Below are 23,296 nucleotides of genomic sequence, written 5' to 3'. Positions count from 1 at the left end.
TACTTACTTATTGAGTCCTTACTGTGTACAGAACACTGTACTAAGCACTTGGGCGAATACAATACAACAGAGTTGATAGCTACCCTGACCACAACTAGCTTACAGTCTGGAGGGGGAGGCAGGCATGCATATTAATAAATAATTTACAACATATGATTTTTATCTAGTTACATAAGTGCTGTGAAGCTGAGGATGGGGTAAATACCAAATGCCCAAAGGTCACAGATCCATCTGCATAGATGACACAGAAGGGAGAGGGAGGACAGGGCTTAATTGGGAAAAAGGGGCTTATTTAGGAAAAGCTTTTCAGAGGAGATGTGATTTTAATGGGGCTTTGAAGATGGAGAGAGTAATAATAATAATAATGGGATATTTGTTAAGCACTTACTATGTGCAAAGCACTGTTCCAAGCGCTGGGGGGATACAAGGTGATCATGTTGTTCCACGTGGGGCTCACATTTTTCATCCCCATTTTACAGATGAGGTAACTGGGGCACAGAGAAGTGAAGGGACTTGCCCAAAGTCACACAGCTGACAAGCGGCAGAAGGGGGATTAAAACCCATGACCTCTGACTCCCAAGACCGAGCTCTTTCCACTGAGCCACGCTGGAGTCAGAGGTCATGGGTTCGAATGCCGGCTCGGCCACTTGTCAGCTGTGTGACTTTGGGCAAGTCACTTCACTTCTCGGTGCCTCAGTTCCCTCATCTGTAAAATGGGGATGAAGACTGTGAGCCCCACGTGGGACGACCTGATTCCCCCTGTGTCTACCTCGGCACATAGTAAGCGCTTAACAAATACCAACATTATTATTATTATTATTAAATACTATTGAATGAATGAATGAATGAGCACGTGGTCCAGTTTTCCAAGTGGTGACGGAATCGCTTGGGACCAGACATGGCAGCCAGGGGTAAGAACCTCCGGGTCCGGAGCTCCGACTCCTCTCCTGGCGCCATAGCGGCCGCCCCGGGCCCAGACCCAGCTTCTCCCCTAGCCTTCCCCGTTCCCGGGGACTCCCCGCCCCAGAGCACCAGGCCTGTCTCTGGGTGGGGGTCGCTCCAGGGCTGACCGGACCCCGGAACCAGCAGCTTCACCCAAACCGGGAGGAAGGGACCCTGACTCCGGCCTGCGGCTCTCGGGGCCCGACCCTTTCTGGAGCTCTCCCCCGCTAAAGCGGCCTGCCCCCCACCCGCCCTTCCAGCTCTCCTCCCGTCGGGACGGGGCGACCAGGAAGGGCCGGGGTGGGGCACATGGGGAAGAGCCAGGATGGGGGGCTGGGGCAGGGGGTGGGCATGGTGGGCAGGGGGTGGGCATGGTGGGCAGCGTCGGGGTTGGGGGAAAGGGCACAGATGGGTGACGAGCGCTAGGGTGGCGAGAGGCGGGATTTGGGGCTGGGGCGGGGGACTTGTTGCCGGGTGGGTGGGGGCACGGGCATGGCGGGCGGAGCTCCGGGCGGCCGCGCAGACGAAGCGGGCAAGGAGCAGCTGGGCTGAATTTGGGGCTCGTGGCTCCCGGCCCTGCGTGGACGCTGCTATCGGGATTCGGTTCCGAGCTCGCGGCCTTCATCCCCCTTCAGGGGATTGATCCTATTTTCCTTCCCTTCTGCGTTGCTACACACTTTGACTCGCTCCCCCTAAGGGCTTAAGTATTCATTCATTCCATAGTATTTATTGAGCGCGTACCATGTGCAGAACACTGTACTAAGCGCTTGGAATTCATTTGTCGGCTGTGTGACTGTGGGCAAGTCACTTAACTTCTCTGTGCCTCAGTTCCCTCATCTGTAAAATGGGGATGAAGACTGTGAGCCCCACGTGGGACAACCTGATTCCCCTATGTCTACCCCAGCGCTTAGAACAGTGCTCGGCGCATAGTAAGCGCTTAACAAATACCAACATTATTATTATTATTATTATTATTATTATTAATTCAATAGTATTTATGAAACTTTGCTAGAAGAAAGCCATTCGCTCTTGGATGAGAGTGTACCAGGCTGATTCCTCTTCAACAGTTGCCACCCAGTTTTCAGCTGGGATGCCTCATTGTATGAGAATTTGTTTCACTGTGCCTTTAAAACATTTACTCTTACCCTCCTTGCTTTCAGTTTCTCAGTTTCAGCTTTCCACACACAGCAGCTGTTTGGGTCTATTGCTGTTGCTCATCCTCACATATCCTATCCAGGATAGTTGTATTAAGTTGTGAGCTTGTTGTGGGTAGGGATTGCCTCTCTTTATTGCTATATTGTACTATCCCAAGCACTTAGTACAGTGGTCTAAACACAGTAAGCACTCAATAAATACAGTTGAATGAATGAATGAAAGTTGATCAGAGCTTCAGTGCTAGGAGACTCACAGTGGTCCAGAACTGCATTGTTTGTGATCTTGTTGGGTCATTTGCTAATGAGTATGGTCTGTAAATGATGCAGATGGAACTACTCCAAAGGCTGCATGTGGTGCATACCAGTTTGGATGGAGAAAAAAAGATGGATTTTAGCGATGTTGCGAAGGTAGAACTGGTAGGATTTGGTGACAGAATGAATATGTGAGTTGAATGAGGACAACACCAAGTTTGTGTAATAGGGAGGATAGTGGTTTTAAAGCCAAGTGTGAGGGTCTTTTGTTTGATTCAGAGGGTTATGTGAAGCCAGGGGAAGATGCTGCAGAGTGGAGAGATGTGGCCCCAGCAAGGCTTTATAAAAAGATTAGGGCAGCTGTGTTCATATAAATTGTATGGGTGAGTGGCTGAAGGCAGAAAGAGAAATCAGCAAGGAGGCTTATGCAGTAGTCTAGCCATTGGAACAGGGTGGAGAGGAAGGGGCCGATCCAGGAAATATTGTGTAGGAGTAACTGGTAGGATTTGGCAGTAGATCAAATTGAGAATTGAAGGGAGGGAGGTGTTCAGTGTGATATTAGAGTTGCAGTGTTCTGAGACTGGGAAGATGGCAGTGTAATTGACAGAGATGGAAAAGATTGGAGGAGAAGTGGGTTTTAGGTGGAAGATGAATAGGTCCTCTTCCAGACCTATTGAGTTTGAGGTGCCCTAACTTGATCCCATTTTCATCCCTCTTTGCAGCCCCACAGCACTTGTGTACATATCTGTAATTTTATTTATTCATATTCAAGTCTGTCTCCCCCTCTAGACTGTAAATTCATTGTGGGCAGGGAATATGTCTGTTATTTTGTTAAATTGTACTCTCCCAAGTGCTCAGTACAGTGCTTTACACAGTAAGCACTCAAATACAATTGACTGACTGACGCTATGAAATCCAGGTGGAGATGTCCTGGAGGGAGATGGGATTGGAGGATTGCAGATCACATGAGAGGTCAGAACTAGAGAAGTAGATTTGGGAGTATGATAGAGAGGTGGCAGCTGAAGTCATGGGAGCAGAGAAGCTTCCTCAGGGGTGTAAGAGTAGAGGGAACCAAGTTGGGAACCAAGAACAGAGCCTTGCCCACAGTAAGAGGATTGAAAGCAGAAGATTGTGTCCAAACTAATTAATCTGCACCTCCCCCAGTGCTGAGAATAGTATCTGACACATAGAAGTGCTTAACAAATACCATTAAAAGAGAAGAGGAGCCTGCAAACAAAACCCAGGAGTTACAGAGAGGTAGGAAGAGAACCAGATTAGTGTCATATCAGCAACATTGAGGTTCCATAGGGTTTTGAAGAGGAGGGAATGGTCAATGATGTCTTGGGGGCTAAGAGGTCAAAGAGCAATAGGATAGAGTATAGCCCTTTGGATTTGTGGTTAGAAACAAACCTGTCATTGGTGGCCTTAGTGGAGTGAAGGGGTCAAAAATCTGATTGCAGTGATCAAAAAGAGAGTTGCTGGAAATGAAGGCTGAGGGTGTCCAAGACCCATTGAGGATTTGGATAGAAATGTGAGCAGGGAAGTGGGGCCATTGCTGGAAGGGACTATGGAACTGAGAACGTGCTCATTTAAGATGGGGAAGACTTGAACATTTTTGAAGGTAGAGGGAAATAGTCAACAGATGTTGAAATTAGCAGTGAGAGTGAGGCAATCGTAAAAGAAATCCTTGTTTAGGGTAAGGCCTGGTCCAGAGCTAAGGAATCTGCTAGGGTCAGGTTGGGGGATAGAGGAAGACTTAAGGATGGATGTTGTGTTGTACTCTCAAGCATCTAGTACTATGCGCTGCATACAGTAAGCGCTCAGTTGATATCATTGATTTATTGATTAATGTTGGTGATTGGAATGCTGAACACCTATTGTATCCCGACTGGATTACTGCATCAGCATTCTTTCTGATCTGCCAAATTCCTGTCTCCCCAGTCTATACTTCACTCTGCTGCCCGGATTATCTTTCTACAGAAATATTCTGGGATATCACCCCCCTCATCCAAAATCTCCAGTGGTTGCCCATCAACCTCCATATCAAGCCAAAACTCCTCACTATTGGCTTCAAAGCTCTCCATCACCTTGTGCCCTTCTACCTCACCTCCTTTCTCTCCTTCTGCATCCCAGCCCTCACACTCCACTCCTCTGGTGCTAACCTTTTCAGTGTGCCTCATTCTCGCCTGTCCTGCCGCACGGTCTACCCCTGGCCCACCCCCTACCTCTGGCCTGGGATGCCCTCTCTCCTTAAATCTGCCAAACAAGCACACTTCCTCCCTTCAAAGCCCTACTGAAAGCTCACCTCCAGGAGTCCTTCCCAGATTACACCCCCCTTATCCTGTGCTCCCCTTCCCCATTGCCCCAACTTGCTTCTTGTGCTCTACCCCCCTCGCCTCCCCACAATAATAATAATGTTGGTATTTGTTAAGCGCTTACTATGTGCCGAGCACTGTTCTAAGCGCTGGGGTAGACACAGGGGAATCAGGTTGTCCCACGTGGGGCTCACAGTCTTAATCCCCATTTTACAGATGAGGGAACTGAGGCACAGAGAAGTTAAGTGACTTGCCCACAGTCACCACAGCCAAGTGGCAGAGCCAGGATTCGAACTCATGAGCCCTGACTCCAAAGCCCGTGCTCTTTCCACTGAGCCACGCTGCTTCTCCACACATGTATATATGTACATATTTATAATTCTGTTCATTTCTATTAATGATGTACACATACCTATAATTCTATTTGTTTATATTGATCCTACTGATGCCGGTTTACTTGTTTTGTTGTCTGTCTCCCCTGTTCTCGACTGTGAGCCTGTTGTGGGAAGGGATTTCTCTGTTGCTGAATTGACTTTCCAAATGCTTGGTACAGTGCTTGCACACAGTAAGCTCTCAATTAATGCAGCTGAATTAATGAACCCTGTAAAGGGCAGTAAATCTGTTGAAAATGGTCTCTTCAGACTTTGATTTTCAATATTTCATTGTACGAAGCCTTCTCATAGATCTCCCATTGGGCCTGGGGAATAATTGATAAAGCAGTGGGAAAATTCAGAAGGACATAAAGTATGACAATTCCTTTAAAACAGAGACCCAAAGTTTAATTGAAATGAACTAATCAAACCAGGGACACACCTTCCTCTTTGATAAAGAAACATTTAGAATTTGGGTTGGTAACTTTGAAGGAGCATTCTGAATTTCTAGTGTTGTTTGTCAAGGCTAGAGGAACAACAGAAGAACCTGACTATAGGGGACCCAAGGAATAACATATCTATGTAAATATGGGGAGGGGAGATTTTTAAGTTGGTAAAACCCAAGTGAAGGGATTGGTAGTGATAAGATCAATATCTCCTTACCCAAATCACAGTGTCCCTCGACTAATCAATCCATGGTATTTACTGTGTCCTTACAGTGTCTCAGCATTCATCAACTATTGACTCCTTATGAAATGTTTATGTTATGTATTTACTGCTTAGGATCATATGATTATATAACACACATACTTATGTGTACATATTATGTATAGATAACAAAGATACATATACACATATATATGAGAAGCAGCACTGCATAGTGGATAGAGCATGAGCCTGGGAGTCAGAAGGTCAAGGGTTCTAATCCTGGCACCACCACTTGTCTGCTCTGTGATCTTGGCAAGTCACTTCACTTCTCTGGGCCTCAGTTACCCCATCTGTGAAATGGTGATTGAGATTGTGAGTTCCACATGGGACAGGGACTGTGTCCAACCCGATTTGCTGTTATCTACCCCAGTGCTCAATAGAGTGTCTGGCACATACTAAGCACTTAGCAATTATCATAATTATTTGTATATTTAAATGGTATAATTATGATATTACATACCATTATTATTATAATATGAATATATATTTTATGTTATTATCCCAGTCCAAGTCCATCACACATCTCTCCTCAGTGAGGAGATGAACAGCAAAAGCAGGGCAATGCCTAGGGGGCTAAACCATCAGTGCTGGAGGTTTCTGAATGAAGAATAAATTGAGCCTCTCGTGAGTTGGTCAGGTTCTGCAGAGATCCAGAAAAGAGCTAGATAATGTGGATGGCAAAGAAAGCAGCGGCTACTGAGGCAATTACCTCGGCAATCACCTGCTGGTCTGTGGCGCTTCAACACCATGTTGGCACTGTGGTCACTTGCACACAAGCACACTTCCTCCCTTCAAAGCCCTACTGAAAGCTCACCCCCTCCAGGAATCCTTCACAGATTAAACCTCCCTTTTCCTGTGCTCCCCTTCCCCATTGCCGTGACTTGCTCCCTTTGTCTACCCTCCTCCCCACCCCACAACACATGTATATATGTACATATTTATAATTCTGCATATTCTATTAATGATGCGCACATTCCTTTAATTCTGTTTATATTGATCCTACTGATGCCTGTTTACTTGTTTTGATGTCTTTCTCCCCATTCTAGACTGTGAGCGTGTTATAGGCAGGGATTGTCTCTATTTGTTGCTGAATTGACTTTCCAACCACTTAGTACAGTGCTTGCACACAGTAAGCTCTCAATTAATACAATTGAATAAATAAATGAATGAACCCTGTACATATTCAGTAAATCTGTTGAAAATTGTCTCTTCAGACTTTGATTTTCAACATTTCATTATACAAGCCTTATAGATCTTCCAGTGGGCCTGGGGAATAATTGATAAAGGAGTGTGAAAATTTAGAGGGACGTAACAAAGTATGACAATTCCTTTAAAACAGAGACCCACAGTTTAATTGAAATGAATAATCAAACCAGGGACACACTTTCCTCTTTGATAAAGAAACATTTAGAATTTGGGTCGGTAACTTTGAAGGTATTTTGAATTTCTAGTGTTATTTTTCAAGGCTAGAGTAACCACAGAAGAACCTGAGTATAGGGGACCCAAGGAATTAACATATCTACGTAAATCTGTAAGTCAGTTCTATGGGGAGATTTTTAAGTTGGTAAAACCCAGGTGAAGGGATTGATAGCGATAAGATCAATTTCTCCTTACCCAAATCACAGTGTCCCTCGACTAATCAATCAATGGTATTTACTGTGTCCTTACAGTGTCTCAGCATTCGTCAACTATTGACTCCTTATGAAATGTTTATGTGTATTTACTGCTTAGGATCATATGATTATATAACACACATACTTACGTTTGTATAATATGTATATATAACATATATATACACACACACATATATGAGAAGCAGCATTGCATAGTGGATAGAGCATGGGCCTGGGATACAGAAGGTCAAGAGTTTTAATCCTGGCACCGCCACTTGTCTACTCTGTGATCTTGGCAAGTGACTTCACTTTTCTGGGCCTCAGTTACCTCATCTGTGAAATGGTGATTGAGACTGTGAGTTCCATATGGGACAGGGGCTGTGTCCAACCCAATTAGCTTGTATCTACCCCAGGGCTTAATAGAGTGCCTAGCACATACTAAGCACTTAATACCATAATTATTTGTATATTTAAATGGTATAATTATGATATAATTAAATACCATTATCATTATTATTATTATAATATTATATGAATATATACTTTATTGTATTAGCCCAGTCCAAGTTCATCGCACATCTCTCCGCAAAGAGGAGATGAACAGGCAAAAGTAGGGCAATGGCTGTGGGGCTAAGCCATCAGTGCTGGAGGTTTCTGAATGAAGAATTAATTGAGCATCTCATGTGTTGGTCATGTTCTACAGAGATCCAGAGATCCAGAAAAGAGCTAGATAATGTGGATGGCAAAGAAGCAGCGGCTACTGAGGCAATTACCTCGTCAACTGCCTGCTGGTCTGTGGTACTTCAACACCATGTTGGCACTGTGGTCACTTGGCCAAAAAAGCCTTTAGCAACGTGTGGCATCCCTGCCTATCTATTGGTTTGTTGCCCCCACTGTTCCTTCACGAACATGACTGGGAGGGTCAAGAGTGTATGAGTGGTACTGGGCAAACCACTAGCATTAGGAATCAATTCCTTATTAGAAGGTTTTGTTCCCCAAATTTTCATGATTAGACTAAGGCTTATTTGTCATTATTAACAGGAAATTCTATCATCGTGATGGCATTTCAACTTTGCCAGTTGAGCCATTTTTCCTGATGCCAACATTTACTCAGTGTTAATAAACTGGGTGTTTTGGGGGAGACATTAACTCTTTCATGCCACAAGGGTTATGTTTGATTTCTCCCTGCAGGTTATGTCCTATTTTGGCAGCAATATTCGAATTGACCATGTCCAATCTAATTATCCTGTGTCTCCCTCAGGACTTAGCAGAGGTCTTGGCACTTAGAAATCAGGGACAGATTTTATTAAAATGATCCCCTAATGGTGGTAGGTAATTCATATTTCTCCACAATGACCAGCGTGGTGACATAGAGTGAATTATTGCCAAAGGTGTCACCTTTGGTATTGGGAACATTTTGGCCTTATATTTGCCTATCTTCTAGCATGTAAATTACTTGATGGCAGAAATCAATCTTGGTTTCTGGAACTAATTTCTTTGAGTAGTGCAGTATTCGTACTGCAGTGCTTTGTACAGTGCTTTGCACATAGTGAGCGCTTAAATGCCATCATTATTATTATTATTATTCTGCACACTCTGGCATGAATGTTGCTATTCTTCCTCTGGCTCTCCAATTAATGCATATTGACAATCCAATTCTCCTTTTCTTTCAGAGGATACCGTTACATTTCGGCGACGGCCTGCTATTTTGGTGGGAGCTGCAGTGATTGTCATATTTGCGGTGTTGATAATTGCTCTAGGTGAGTGTTTAGTTGACTTGTCAATGTGTTGTCACCTGAAGAGTTTACCAAAGCCGGGGGGGTGGGTTGGCCTCAGTGTAAGACATGGCTGGAAGGAAAGAAATAAATTTAGATTGATTGATGTAGTCTTCGTGCTGATAGCCTCACTAGCCATCAGTCAAACAGAATTTTTCAGATTCTTGGCAGTTCTGCTGGGCTGTGATTGAGGGAAGCTGCCAGAGAAAGAACAGTGATTGACAGGTCCTCAAACACCTGGGCTCTGCTTGAGCATGGGCCTTGAAGCCCATCGTCCTCTCTGATCCTTCATTCTGGGAAGAGGAGACTGGAGTGTGACATGGTTTGACAGATCTGAGTGTTACTGCCCACTGCCTGCTGCAGTGAGGATCTCCCTAACACATGCACGCGCGCGCACACACACGCGTGCGCGCCCCCCCCCCCCCCTTTCTGGTGTGAAGAATGCACTACTGATGATTAGAGCTTATCCAGGTGAGCCAAGGTGGCTGAAATGACTTGACAACTAGTTCTTTCTGCATTGTTTTCATGTAATGATAAATTCTTGCTCTGCTAACTACCTTATACAGGGCCTGACTACCTGATCTTCCAGCGTGCCTCTTGGCACCCAGATATCTGCTAAGCTTTTGCTCAAGGACAGCATCCCTTCTCCCAATTGCTGCTGCCCAGGTCGGGCTGTTTACTGAGGTGGTCTGCAAGTCTAGCATACTGCTCCAGGCTGTGCATAACTGAGTTTCTAAATCATTTCATCCCTCTCATTTCACCTAGCTGCAGCTGCTTTCCTCCATTCTCCCATCCTATAAAGCTGTGTTACTGTGAGGATTTTTTAATGATATTTCTTAAGTGCTTTCAATTTGCCAGGCATTATAATAAGTGCCGGGGTAGATACAAGCTAACTAGGTTGGACACAGTCCCTCTCCCACATGGGACTCAGTCTTAATCCCCATTTCACAGATAGGTAACTGAGGCTCAGAAAAGTTAAGAGACTTGCCCAAGGTCACACAGCCGATAAGTGATGGAACAGGATTAGAACCTAGGTCCTCTGAACTCCCAAGCCCCTGCTCTTTCTATTAGGTCACGGTTGCCCAGATAGCTACTCTAAGGGGTAACCACTAATAGGGGGTATATATTTTTATTACCCTATTTATTTTGCTAATGAGATGTACATCCCCTTGATTCTATTTATTGCTATTGTTTTTGTCTGTCTGTCTCCCCCGATTAGACTGTAAGCCCGTCAATGGTCAGGGATTGTCTCTATCTGTTGCCGAATTGTACATTCCAAGCGCTTAGTACAGTGCTCTGCACATAGTAAGCACTCAGTAAATACTAATGAATGAATGGACTTAAGAAAAGCTTTAGACACCTAATCAATCAAAGACTCCAGGGATCTGGCATGCAGTGAGCATTTGGGAGACCATAGCAGAAGCTAGATGAGCTCGGCCTTTGTCAATTTAAACTTATGGAAGCTTTTTTTCTTTCTAGTATTTGTTTAGCATTAGGGACTCTATTAATTGCTGGGGTAGATACAAAGTAATCATTATGAAAGCAGTCCATGTCCCACATGGGACTCACAATTTTAATCCCCATTTTACAGATGTTGTAACTGAGGTAGAGAGAAGGGAAGTGACTTGCCCAAGGTCATCCAGCACACAAGTGGTAGATTTTTTGTAATCAGTCGTGTTTATTGAGTCCTTACGGTGTGCAGAGCACGGTATTAATCGTAACAATTATGGTATTTGTTAAGTGCTTAATATGTGCCAAGCACTGTTCTAAGCACTGGGTTAGATATATGGTAATCAGGTTGTCCCATGTGGGGGTCACAGTCTTAATCCCCATTTTGCAGATGAGGTAACTGAGGCCCATAGGAGTTAAGTGACTTGCCTAAGGTCACACAGCAGACAGGAGGCAGAGCCAGGATTAGAACACATATGTTCATGTGTTAGAACACATATGACCTTCGGACTCCCAAGCCCATGCTCTATCCACTACACCATGTTTCTTCTCAGTAGAATACAATACAACAGAATTGATAGACACATTCCCGCTCACAAGTATTTTGGAACAGAGGCTTTGAGAAGAAGGTAACACAGAGAAACAAACAAAAGCACCATCAGGCACTGTGGATAACGAATTCAACAATGTGGAAAGGGGTTGGCCTTTATCTGCATATGTTGAAGAAAGGGTGGTTCCTCAGACAGTTGTTGTATCAGCTAGACTAACACATCCTGATAAAAATTCTGACCATCAATGATGTCACCTAGATTGTAAACTCCTTGAGGGCAGGGATCATATCTCTCTGTAGAGAACCAGCATGGCCTCGTGGATAGATAATTGGCGTCACAGTAAGAAGGACCTCATGTCTAATGCCACTCTACCACCTGATTGCTGTGTGACCTTGGGCAAGTCATTTCACTTCTCTGTGCCTCAGTTACCTCATCTGTAAAATAGGTATTTAAACTGTGAGCCTCATGTGGGATAGGGAGTGGGTCCAACATGATTTACTTGTATCCACCCAGCACTTAGTACAGTGCCTAACTTATTGTAAGTACTTAACAAATACAACAATTATTATTATTATTATTATTACCTAACTCTATTGTTCTCTCCCAAGCATTCAGTTCAATGCTCTGCATGAAGTAAGGACTCAGTAAATAACATAAATTGATGGATCTTCTTTCCTTCCCAAATCTGGCTAACACATTACATTCACCTGTCAATCTATCAGTGTTATTTAATGAGCACTTACTGTGTGCAAAGCACTGTACTAAGCACTTGGGTTGGGATAGTACAATACAGCAGGAATAGCAGACCTCAATAAAGGTGTTGTCAGCCATGTAACGGGTGGACCACTGCATGGACATTTCCGTGTTCATTACAGGTGGACATAGGATATATTTCAGGGAGGACATTTTGGGGTGAGCTGATTATAGTACCAGATTTATAAGAAATAAAAGTGTGCTCACTCGCTTGTATTGGTGACCCACAAAATGCTGTGTGCTGGACAGAATGATTAGTGACACGATCCCTGCTCTCCCAGGTTTTATAGTACAAAAGTTCAGTGGCCAAACCTCTGACTTTCTCCAGTTTTCTCTGGGACTGCATACCCCACCCAAGGTCAGTGGTCCTGGATTCTCTGCTATTCAGTTGTTCTGTGTCCTGGGAAAAATCTCTGGACTCATCTCTGGAGTCTCTTTCCCCATCTCTAAACTGGGACTATTGATCTCTTATCTTCCTTGTTTCACTGGATTCCTGGAAAGGCAAAATGAGATCACTGAGTGAGAGTGTTTTCACAGAAGTGCTCTATGAATTAAACAGAAGTTAAACAGAAGTTCTCTGAATTCAAGACTGAATTTCTATTACTGGGAGGGATTCTGGGTATGAAGACCTTCTCTCAGTGAAGCACAGCCTGCAGTGCCCACTTAGGAGCACTGACCATCCTGCTCCTTTACACCACAGCTGCTACAGCTGCTAAGACCTGTCCCAAGATTGGCGAAACCTGTCCAGAGGACTGGCTGCAGCTCCGAAAGAAGTGCTACTTCTCTTCTAGTGAACATGAAAGCAAGAGAAATTGGAGTGACAGCCAGGAATACTGCAGATCCCAAGGGGGTGATCTGGTTGTCATCGAAAACAAACAGGAGCTGGTGAGTATATCAGGATGGAAACCTTGGGCTAATTTTCCTTTTTGGTAAATTCCCTGGTTTAAATCTGGTGTGCCAGGACCCACAGATGGCATAGAGATGGATGTGAGCCTGAAATATATAATTCAACGCAGGAAATGGAATGAAAAATGATATTAATAGTAGTACTAATAGTAATAGTAGTAGTAATAACATTAGTAGCAATAAGAAAGACACAGTTCATGCCCTCAAAGAGTTGACAGTCTAATGGGGGAGACCAACAGACACAAAATATTATTTACTAATAAAGGGAGTAGGAGAGAAAAACATGGATGAATTGGTAATATCAAGAGTATGGAGTAATGATTAGAAAATGGAGATCACATGTCAATATATAAATAAATTCTATAGTGGTTTTTATTATGGTGATAAGATGTTGGCATTTAATGTAGGGAAGCATCTTAGAACAGATGTTGTTTCCCTTGTTTTTATGGTAATTGTTAAGTGCATATCATGTCTCAAACACTAAGAGCTGAGGTAAATAGAAGTAATCAGATAGAATGGGGCTCACATTCTTATTGACTTGCCCAAGGTCATACAGCAGACAATTCCCCAAACCTCTGACTTCCAAGCTCGTCTCTTTCCACTAGGTCACACTGCTTCCCTGTTACTTTGCCTTTCCCCCTAAGTAATCAATCCAGTTGGTGCAGGAATTCTGAAATGGTACCTGGGTGGATTGGGGCAGGCAGGGAAGGGGATTATAAAATGGAGAGAAGAAAAATTCATCAAGAAAAACCTTCTGGAGGAGATGTGATTTCAGAAGGGCCATGAAGATGTGGAGGCCTGTGGTTTGGCAGATATAAAGGGGAAGGAAATTCTAGGCAGGATGAAGTGCATGAGCAAGGGATCAGAGAGGGCAGAGATGAGTGACATACAGAGCATAGTTGGAGTGTAGTGAGAGAAGAGAATGGAGAGGTATGAAGGAAAGAGCTGCCTGACTGCCTGGTCCTTAAAGTATTTGATATTTGCTCCACTCTCAGGTTCCTAAAACTTCAGCTTATATCTGTAATGCATTTTAATGTCTATCTCCCCCTTTTGACTGTAAGCACCTTGTGAGTAGGGACTGTGTCAGTAAACTCTGTTGAAGTCTCCCAAGTGCTTAGTAAAGTGATCTGAACACAGTAAGTATTCAACAAATATCATTAATTGATTGGTCAGAAATTCTGCTCGGTTTACAAAGGAATGGTTATTTATCGAAGGATTTTGAGGAGTGGATGTATGTAAATGATGTATTAGAAAAGTGATCTAGGCATTAGAGTAATATATGGACTGGAGGGGGGAGGCTGGAGAAGAATAAGTTAACTGATGCAGCAATGAAACTGGGATATTACAAATACAGGGACTAATTTTGTGGAGGAGTAATTGACAGGATTTACTGACAGAATATGTCTGGTATGGAATTTGAAAGAAAGGGAGGAGTTGAAGATAATGTCAAGGCTACAGACCTCAGAGACTGGTTAGATGGTTTGTTGTCAATTGTGATTGAGGGAATTTGGTGGAGGAAAGGATTGGGTAGAGAAGAAATGGAGCTCAAGTTTACAGTAATTGACCTGAGGTGTTGGCAGAATGTTCTGGAGTTGAGATATTTGAGTGTCTAGCGGAGTGAGAGATCAGGACTAGCAAGTAGATTTCTAAGTCATCTGCATAAAGGGGGTAGTTAAAGTCATGGAAGTAATTAGCTCTCTAAACGGTGAGTATAAAATAAGAAGAGAAGATGCTGACCAGAGCCTTGAAGAACATGCACAGATAGGGTGTGAGAGGTGGAGGGACAGAGAACTGTGTAAATCCGAGGTTAGGTAGTCTTTCTAGGAGAAGGGAGTGGTCCCCGGTGTCTTGTCTGTCTGGGCCATGAGCTGTGGGGCCACAATGCAATGATTTTGTCTGCTAATTCTGTTGTATTGTACTCTCCCAAATGCTTAGTACAGGGTTATGCACATAGTAAGTGCCCAAATATGACTGATTCCAGCCTGACATGACCTTGGGCATGGATGGGAATGTGGGGTGGATCCCTATAGCCAATAGACCACCCGTATATGGGACCTGTGCACTGTTCTTGCCACCAATCTCTGGGGGGAAAGGAGGCCAGAGCATCCTGAGACTGTTTTGGAAAAATTCCCATAAGAAAAAATGCCCATGTCTCTGGAAAAAGCCTGAGCGCGGGATTTCTCCTACTTCCCGGTGCAGGTATTCATTCAACAATTCAAGAACTTCTGGATTGGTCTCCACAGGACAAATGAAGGATTCTTTTGGGTGACTGGAGCCCCACTGAACCAGAGCCTGTAAGTTTCCTTTAACTCTCAATCATAATGATAATAATAATAATAACAAATGTAGTATTTGAATGCTTCCTATGTACCAGGCACTGTACTAAGCACTGGTGTGGTTACACAAAAATTGGGTTGGACAGAATCCCTGTCCCACGTGGGGCTCACAGTCTCAATCCCCATTTGACAGTTGAGGAAACTGAGTCAAAGTGAAGTGTCTCACAGCAGACAAGTGGCAGAGCTGAGATTAGTATCCATGGCCTTCTGACTCCCAGGCCTGTGGTCTATCCACTATACCATCTTGTGTCTGTTAGCCTAAAGAAGAAAATTAAAGCTACCTTCCACTTTGTATTTCTGCCCATGTCTCCCCCATCCTAAAAAAAACCCTCTTTCGACCCCACTTCCTCTTCCAGTTATCGCCCTATCTCCCTCCTACCCTTCCTTTCCAAACTCCTAGAACAAGTCATCTACACTCACTGCCTTGAATTCCTCAACTCCAACTCTTTCCTGGACCCGCTCCAATCTGGCTTCCGTCCCCTCCTCTCTACCGAGACTGCTCTCTCCAAGGTCACCCATGACCTCCATTTTGCCAAATGCAGTGGCTCCTACTCTATCCAAATCCTCCTCGACCTCTCAGCTGCCTTTGACACTGTCGACCATCCCCTTCTCTTCCAAACCTTATCTCACCTTGGCTTCACGGACTCCATCCGCTCCTGGTTCTCCTCTTATCTCTCTGGCCATTCATTCTCGGTCTCCTTCGCGGGCTCCTCCTCCCCTTCCCATCCTCTAACTGTAGGGGTTCCTCAAGGGTCAGTTCTTGGCCCTCTTCTGTTCTAATAATAATGATAATGTTATTTGTTAAGCACTTACTATGTGCAGAACACTGTTCTAAGGGCTGTGGTAAGTACAGGATAATCGGGTTGTCCCTCATGGGGCTGACAGTCTTAATCCCCAAATTACAGATGAGGTAACTGAGGCACAGAGAAGTTAAGTGACTTGCCCACATCACACAGCTGCTGAGTGGCAGAGCCGGGATTCGAACCCATGACCTCTGACTCTCCATCTACACTCACTCCCTTGGTGAACTCATTTGCTCCCACAGCTTCAACTATCATCTCTTTGCAGATGACACACAAATCTACATCTCCCCTGTTCTCTCCCCCTCGCTTCAGGCTCGTATCTCCTCCTGCCTCCAGGACGTCTCCACCTGGATGTCTGCGCGCCACCTAAAACTCAACATGTCCAAAACTGAGCTCCTTATCTTCCCTCCCAAGCCCTGTCCTCTTCCTGACTTATGTGTCACTGTGGATGGATGAAGCAGCGTGGCTCAGTGGAAAGAGCACGGGCTTTGGAGTCAGGGCTCATGAGTTCGAATCCCAGCTCTGCCACTTGTCGGCTGTGTGACTGTGTGAGGCAAGTCACTTAACTTCTCTGTGCCTCAGTTCCCTCATCTGTAAAATGGGGATCAAGACTGTGAGCCCCACGTGGGACAACCTGATTCCCCTATGTCTACCCCAGCGCTTAGAACAGTGCTCGGCACATAGTAAGCGCTTAACAAATACCAACATTATTATTATTATGGTACGACCATCCTTCCCGTCTCTCAAGCCCGCAACCCTGGTGTCATCCTTGACTAGGCTGTCTCATTCACCCCACACATCCAATCCGTCACCAGTGCCTGCCAGTCTCACCTTTATAATATCGCCAAGATCTGCCTTTCCTCTCCATCCAAACGGCTATCTTACCGGTACAAGCTCTCATAGTATCCTGGCTGGATTATTGTATCAGCCTTCTCTCTGATCTCCCTTACTCCTGTCTCTCCCCACTCCAGTCTATTCTTCATTCTGCTACCCGGATCATCTTCCTGCAGAAATGCTCTGGGCATGTCACTCCCCTCCTTAAAATGCTCCAGTGGTTGCCTATCAACCTCCGTTTGAAACAAAAACTTCTCACTCTGGACTTCAGGGCTCTCCATCACCTTGCCCCCTCCTACCTCTTCTCCCTTCTCTCTTTCTACTGCCCACCGCACGCGCTCCGCTCCTCTGCCACTTACCTCTTCACCATCCCCCGTTCACGCTTATCCCGCCGTCGACCTCTGGCCCACGTCCTACCTCTGTCTTGGAATGCCCTCCCTCCTCACCTCAGCCAAACTAACTCTCTTCCCCTCTTCAAAGCCCTACTGAGAGCTCACTTTCTCCAAGAGGCCTTCCCAGACTGAGCTTCCCCTTTTCCCTCTGCTCCCTCTGCTCCCTCTCTGTTCCCCCTTCACCTCCCCTCAGTTAAGCCCCTTTTCCCCGCTTTCCCTCTGCTCCTCCCCCTCTCCCTTCCCCTACCTTCAGCACTGTGCTCCTTTGTATGTATTTTTATTACCCAATTTATTTTGTTAATGAGGTGTACATCCCTTTGATTCTATTTATCGTGATTAAGTTGTCTTGTTTTTGTCCATCTGTCTCCCCCAATTAGACTGTAAGCCCATCAATGGGCAGGGATTGTCTCTATCTGTTGCCGAATTGTACATTCCAAGCGCTTTCTACAGTGCTCTGCACATAGTAAGCGCTCAATAAATATTATTGAATGAATGAATGAAGTTTTTTCATACACTGAATGTTGGGGGCTCATGCTTTCTTGGAGAACTAGGTTATAGTTGCAACCTTTGAATGGGACCAGTGATTGTGATTCCTCTACGGACTTGACTCGGATTATGTGGCACAGACAGCTCTGCCAAACTCCCTTACAGTCTGACCATTCTTATCAAGAGGTAGGCACTTGGTATGTCTCTTCCATTCCTGATTTTAAAGAGAAATTAATTCAATCATTCATTCAGTAGTATATATTGAGAACTTACTGCGTGCAGAGCACTGTACTAAGCACTTGGGAGAGTATAATATAAAAATGAACAGGCACGTTCTCTGCCCACAGTGAGCTTACAGTCTAGAGAGTTTACAGTTTGGGGAAATGTTTCAGATACCGAAGAGAAACAACACACTAAGGACAGATCATTCTTATTCCTTGCTCCCTTCACCCAAAAATGCATTGAATGGTCAAGAGATGTTCATTTCTAAATCTCCTCCCTATGTTTCCATCCCTTCCTGCTTTTGCACTTAGCATATCCCTGCCTTGACTACTGCATCAGCCTCTTTATTGACCACCCTACCTCTTGTCTCACCCCCTTCCAGTCTGTACATCTCTATGGTGCCTGGATCATTTATCTAAAAAAAATGTTCAGTCCACATCTCTTCTCTCATCAAAAACCTCCAGTGGCTGCCCATCCACCTGCACAAAAACTCCTCACCATCGGCTTTAAAATACTCTATTTGGTCTCTCCAACCTTACTTCACTGATATCCTGCTTCAACCCAATCAACACATATCTCTAACATATCACTCCTCCTCGCTTTACTTCAATCTTCCCTATCCTGCCACCTATCACTTACCCACATGTACCTCCGGCTAGGAAGTCCCACCCCCTTCATATCTGACAACACCACTTTCCACATGTTAAAAGCCCTACTAAAATCACATCTCCAAGAGGCCTTTCCAAGCCCTCCCTTCTGCGACCCTTATCCACTTGGGTCTGTGCCTTTTAAGCACTTGATATTCACTCCAGCCCCACAGCACTTATGTAATTTATTTTAATGCCTGTCTCCCACTCTAGTCTGTAACGTCCTTGATGGGAGGGATTATGTCTTATCTATTTTTTATAGTGTATTCTTCCAGTTGCTGACTCCCAGTTTTCGCTAGTTCCCTCCTACCTTTCCTCTCCACAGTCTTTGAGCAAGCTATCAAACCCATTGCCTCAAGTTCCTCTCCTCCAGTTCTCTCCTTGACCATCTCCAATTTGGCCTTTATCCTATTCACTCCACAGAAACCACCTTCTCGAAGGTCACCAGCGATCTCTTTTTTGCCAAATCCAGTAGCCTCTTGTCTTGTCTTAGGCTATCCAGTCATCTCTGACCCTTAGCAACGCCAAGGACATATGTCTCCCAAAATGCCCCACCTCCACCTGAATGGTTCTAGTAGTGTATCCATAGAGTTTTCTTGGTAAAAATGCAGAAGTGCTTTACTATTGCCTCTTCCTTGCAGTAAACTTGAGTCTCTGCCCTAGACTCTCGCCTGTGCTGCTGCTGCCCAGCAAAGGGGAGTCTGGACTTGTAGCAGATTGCTTTCCACTCTCTAGCTACTGGCAAAGTTAGGAATGGAATGGGCATACCTCTCTGCTTGACTCCTTCTCCCATAGTCAAGACTGGTAGAGTACCTGAAACTCTCCACCCTGATCCTTCTTATCCACTCAGCTGCCTTTAACACTGTCAACCACCCTCTTCTCCTGCAAATATTATCCAACCTCAGCTTCATTGACACTGTCCTCTCCTGTTTATCCTCCTATCTCTCTAGCCACTCATTCCCAGTCTCTTTTGCAGGCTCCTCCTCTGCCTTCTATCCTCTAACTGTTGATGTCCCTCAAGGTTCGGTTCTGGGTCCCCTTCTTTTCTCATCTGCAAACACTCCCTTGGAAAACTCATTCACTTACATGGCTTCAACCATTACCTCTATGCTGATGACACCAAATCTACATCTCCAGCCCTGATCTCTCTCCCCTGTACTCTCACATTTCCTCCTGCCTTCAAGACATCTCTACCTTGATGTCCTCCCATCACTTCAAACTTAATATGGCTTAATAATAATAATTATAATATATATAATATTAATAATCTTCCTGCCCAAACCCTGTGCTCCTACTCAGTTTCCCATCACTGTTGAGGACACCTCCATCCTTCCTGTCACACAAGTCCATAGCCTTAGCATTATCCTTGATTGCTCTCTCTTGTTCAACCAACCTATTCAGGCCAGCACTAAATCCTGTCAGTTCTACCTTCACAACATCACCAAAATCCACACTTTCCTTTCCATTCAAACTGCTACCACATTAATGCAAGCACTTATCCTATCCCACCTTGATTATTGTATCAACCTCCTTTCTGACCTCCCTGGCTCCTGTCTCTCCCCACTGCAGTCCATACTCTATTCTGCTACCTGGATCATTTTTGTTCAGAAACATTCAAATCATGTTTCCCTACTACTCAAGAAACTCCATTGGTTGCCCATCCACCTCCACATCAAACAAAAACTCCTCATCCTTGGTTTTGAAGCACTTAATCACCTTGCCCCCACCTAAATAATCTCATTACTCTCCTACCACAACCTAGCCCACACATTTGTTGTTCTAATGCTAAGCTTCTCACTGTACCTTGGTCTCGTCTATCTCATGGCCGACTTCTTGCCCACATCCTACCTCTGGCCTGGAACAACCTCCTTCCTCATATCAGACAGATAATTGCTCTCCCCCTCTTCAAGGCTTTATTGAATCACTCCTCCCCCAAAAGGCCTTCCCTGACTAAGCCCTCCTCTCCTTTTCTCCTACTCTCTTCTGCATCACCCTAACTTACTCCCTTCATTCATCCTCCCTCCCAACCCCACAGCACATATGTAGATAGCAGTATATATCTGTAATTTATTTATTCATTGATTTATTTTAATGTATGTCTCCCCCTCTAGACTGTGAGCTCATTGTGGGCAGGGGGTAATGTGTCTGTTGATATAGTGTACTCTCCCAAGTGCTTAGTACAATGCTTTGCACAGAATAAGCACTCAGTGAACCATTGAATAAATGAATACTTAGTACAGCTCTCTGCATTTAGGTGGCACTCAGTAAATACCTTTGATTGATTGAGTGATTGATGAAAAACCTTCATTACTGCTATTTCACCAAGCACACTGGGGTCAAACAACTCCCTCCCCCTATCTCTTCTGGAACACAGAGTCCCAGCAGCAGGGGGTTCCCCCAATAAACCATCCTCTGGCCTGATCAGTCCCTCAAGGAGAATTGAGAAAATCTGCCTTATTGCTGATATCCTGGTGAGCACCAGTTCTCCCATCTACATAATGGGGATTCAATACCTGATCTCCCTACTACTTAGATTATGACCCCATGTAGGACCTGATAGTCTTGTATCTACCCCAGTGCTTAGTACAGAGCTCCCTAACAGCCATCTTCAACCGTTTGCTTTCCAATGGTTTCTTCCCCACTGCCTTCAAACATGTCCATGTTTCCTCATCCTAAAATACTCCTCTCTTGACCCCACAGCTCCCTTTTACCATTCCTCTCCACATCCCTTGAGTGAGTTGTCTACACCTGCTCTCTCAGATCTTTCTCCTTCAATTCTCTCCTGGACTCCCTCCAATCTGGCTTCCGTCCCCTTCACTCCACATAAATTACTTACTCAAAGTTCACTAGTGATCTCCTTCTTGCCAAATCCAATGGCCTCTACTCCGTCGTAATCCTCTTCGACCTCTCAACTGCCTTTGACACTCTGGACCACCCCATTCACCTGGAAATGTTATCCAACCTTGGCTTCATTGGCTCCGTCCTCCCCTGATTCTCATCTTACCTCTCTGGCCGTTCCTTCTCGCTCTCCTTCATGGGCTCCTTCTCTGCTTCCCACCCCTAAACTGTGGGGGTCCTTCAAGGTTCAGTTCTGGGTCCCCTTCTATTCTCCATCTGCACTCACTCCCTTGGAGAACTCATTCACTCCCATGGCTTCAACTACCAACTCTGTTCAAATAATACCCAAATCCATGTCTCCACCCCCAATCTCTCTCCCTTTCTGTTATCTTGCATTTCCTCCTGCCTTCAAGAAATCTTTACTTGGATGTCCTCCCATCACATGCTCAAAACAGAACTCCTCATCTTCCCACCCAAACCCTGTACTCTCCCCTACTTTCCCCATCACTGCAGATGACACCACCATTCTTTCTGCCTCACAAATCCATAATCTTGGCATTATCCTTGACTCCACTCTCTCATTCAACCCACATATTCAATCTGTCACCAAATCCTATTGGTCCCACCTTCACAACATTGCTAAAATCTGCCCTTTCCTATCCATCCTTGTCTCCACTCCAATCCACACTTCACTCCACTGCCCAGATCATCTTTTTACAAAAACGTTCAGGATATGTCACTCCTCTCCTCAACAATCTCCAGTGGTTGTCCACTCACCTCAGTATCAAACAAAAACTCCTCACCCTTGGCTTTAAAACACTCCATCACCTTGCCCCCACCTACCGCACCTCACCTCTCTCCTTCTACAACCCAACCCACTTACTCTGCTCCTCTGGTGCTAACTTTCTCACTGTGCCTCAGTCTTGCCTGTCTCCCCTCCCTCACCCACATTCTGCCTCTGACCTGAAATGCCCTTCCTCCTCAAATCCCCAGGCAATTACTCTCCCCTGTCCCCTTCAAAGCACATTTGAAGGCACATTTCCTCCAAGAGGGATTCCCAGACTAAGCCCCTCTTTTCCTCATCTCCCATTCCCTCTTGCATCACCCTGACTTGCTCTGTTTTCTCTTCCACACCTCCCAGCCCTACAGCACTTATGTATTTATCTATTATCTCATTTATTTGTATTGATATCTGTCTCCCCCCTCTAGACTGTGAGCTCCTTATGGGCAGGGAATGTTATTGTTTATTGCTGTATTGTACTTTCCCAAGAGCTTAGTACAGTGCTTTGCACAAAGTAAGCACTTAATAAATACGAATGAATAAATGAAGGTCACTTAAGTACTTAGCAAATATCATTATTATAATTACTATTATTATTGTTGTTATTAATATCATGTAGCTCTTCCACTGCTGAGCACAGTGCTTGGCAAATAGTAAGCACTTAACAAATGCCACAATTATGATGTCCTCTTTCTCTTCCTCAGGTTCCAAGTAACCGACCCGGGGATCTGTGTTTACATTTCCAGCACAAAGATTGCAACAGATGCTTGCTCCACATCCAAGTCTTTTGTCTGTAGCAAAAGTCTGTCTGGGTGATGTGGAGCTAGGGAAGTGCCCAGTCCTGACCCAGTAACAACAGTTTATAATTTATAATTTCAGTTTTATGAAAAAGAGTTTTTAAAATTATTTTTAGGCAATTGTTCTCTATAATTGTTCATTCTTTTCTACCATTTCTAATTGTTATTGACTGAGCTTTGAAATACAGCTTGTGGAGAGTTACAGGGGAAAAGGACTAGAAAAAAACTTCTGCTCTTGCATTCACAATCATCCTATCAACATTGCAAAGCACTAGAGAAGCATTAGAGAAGTAGGATGGCCTAATGAATAGAGCATGGGCCTGGGAGTCAGAAGGACCTGCATTCTAATTCCTACTCTGTCATGTGTTTAT

At 44.7% G+C, this 23,296-nt stretch overlaps 1 protein-coding gene across 3 annotated transcripts; it reads left to right on the top strand.

The window, feature by feature from the left end:
* The first annotated feature begins 861 nt into the window (after positions 1 to 861).
* LOC114805395 (C-type lectin domain family 2 member L-like) lies at positions 862 to 23,296 on the top strand. 3 transcript variants are annotated; one of them, XM_029081651.1, is made up of 5 exons: positions 862 to 911; positions 9,029 to 9,115; positions 12,584 to 12,768; positions 14,989 to 15,083; positions 22,833 to 23,296. In XM_029081651.1, the coding sequence occupies exons 1-5, from the start codon at positions 899 to 901 to the stop codon at positions 22,942 to 22,944; spliced, it is 492 nt and encodes a 163-aa protein (XP_028937484.1). In that variant the 5' UTR covers positions 862 to 898; the 3' UTR covers positions 22,945 to 23,296. The 3 variants fall into 3 exon arrangements, 2 of the variants coding, with proteins under 2 accessions (XP_028937484.1, XP_028937483.1); XM_029081650.2 differs by lacking the exon at positions 862 to 911 and adding an exon at positions 8,039 to 8,146; XR_003765523.2 differs by lacking the exon at positions 862 to 911 and adding an exon at positions 8,180 to 8,234.

The sequence above is a fragment of the Ornithorhynchus anatinus genome, chromosome 17 (genome assembly GCF_004115215.2).
Source record: "Ornithorhynchus anatinus isolate Pmale09 chromosome 17, mOrnAna1.pri.v4, whole genome shotgun sequence".
NCBI classification, from domain to species: Eukaryota; Metazoa; Chordata; class Mammalia; order Monotremata; family Ornithorhynchidae; genus Ornithorhynchus; species Ornithorhynchus anatinus.
This window is presented reverse-complemented; position numbering and strand designations above follow the sequence as displayed.

Coding starts and splice junctions, on each gene's coding strand:
- LOC114805395 (XM_029081650.2), top strand. CDS start 8,089: ATGTGGATGGCAAAGAAGCAGCGGCTACTGAGGCAATTACCTCGTCAA. Junction 9,116..12,583: donor GGTGTTGATAATTGCTCTAG/GTGAGTGTTTAG, acceptor TTTACACCACAG/CTGCTACAGCTGCTAAGACC. Junction 15,084..22,832: donor GCCCCACTGAACCAGAGCCT/GTAAGTTTCCTT, acceptor TCTCTTCCTCAG/GTTCCAAGTAACCGACCCGG.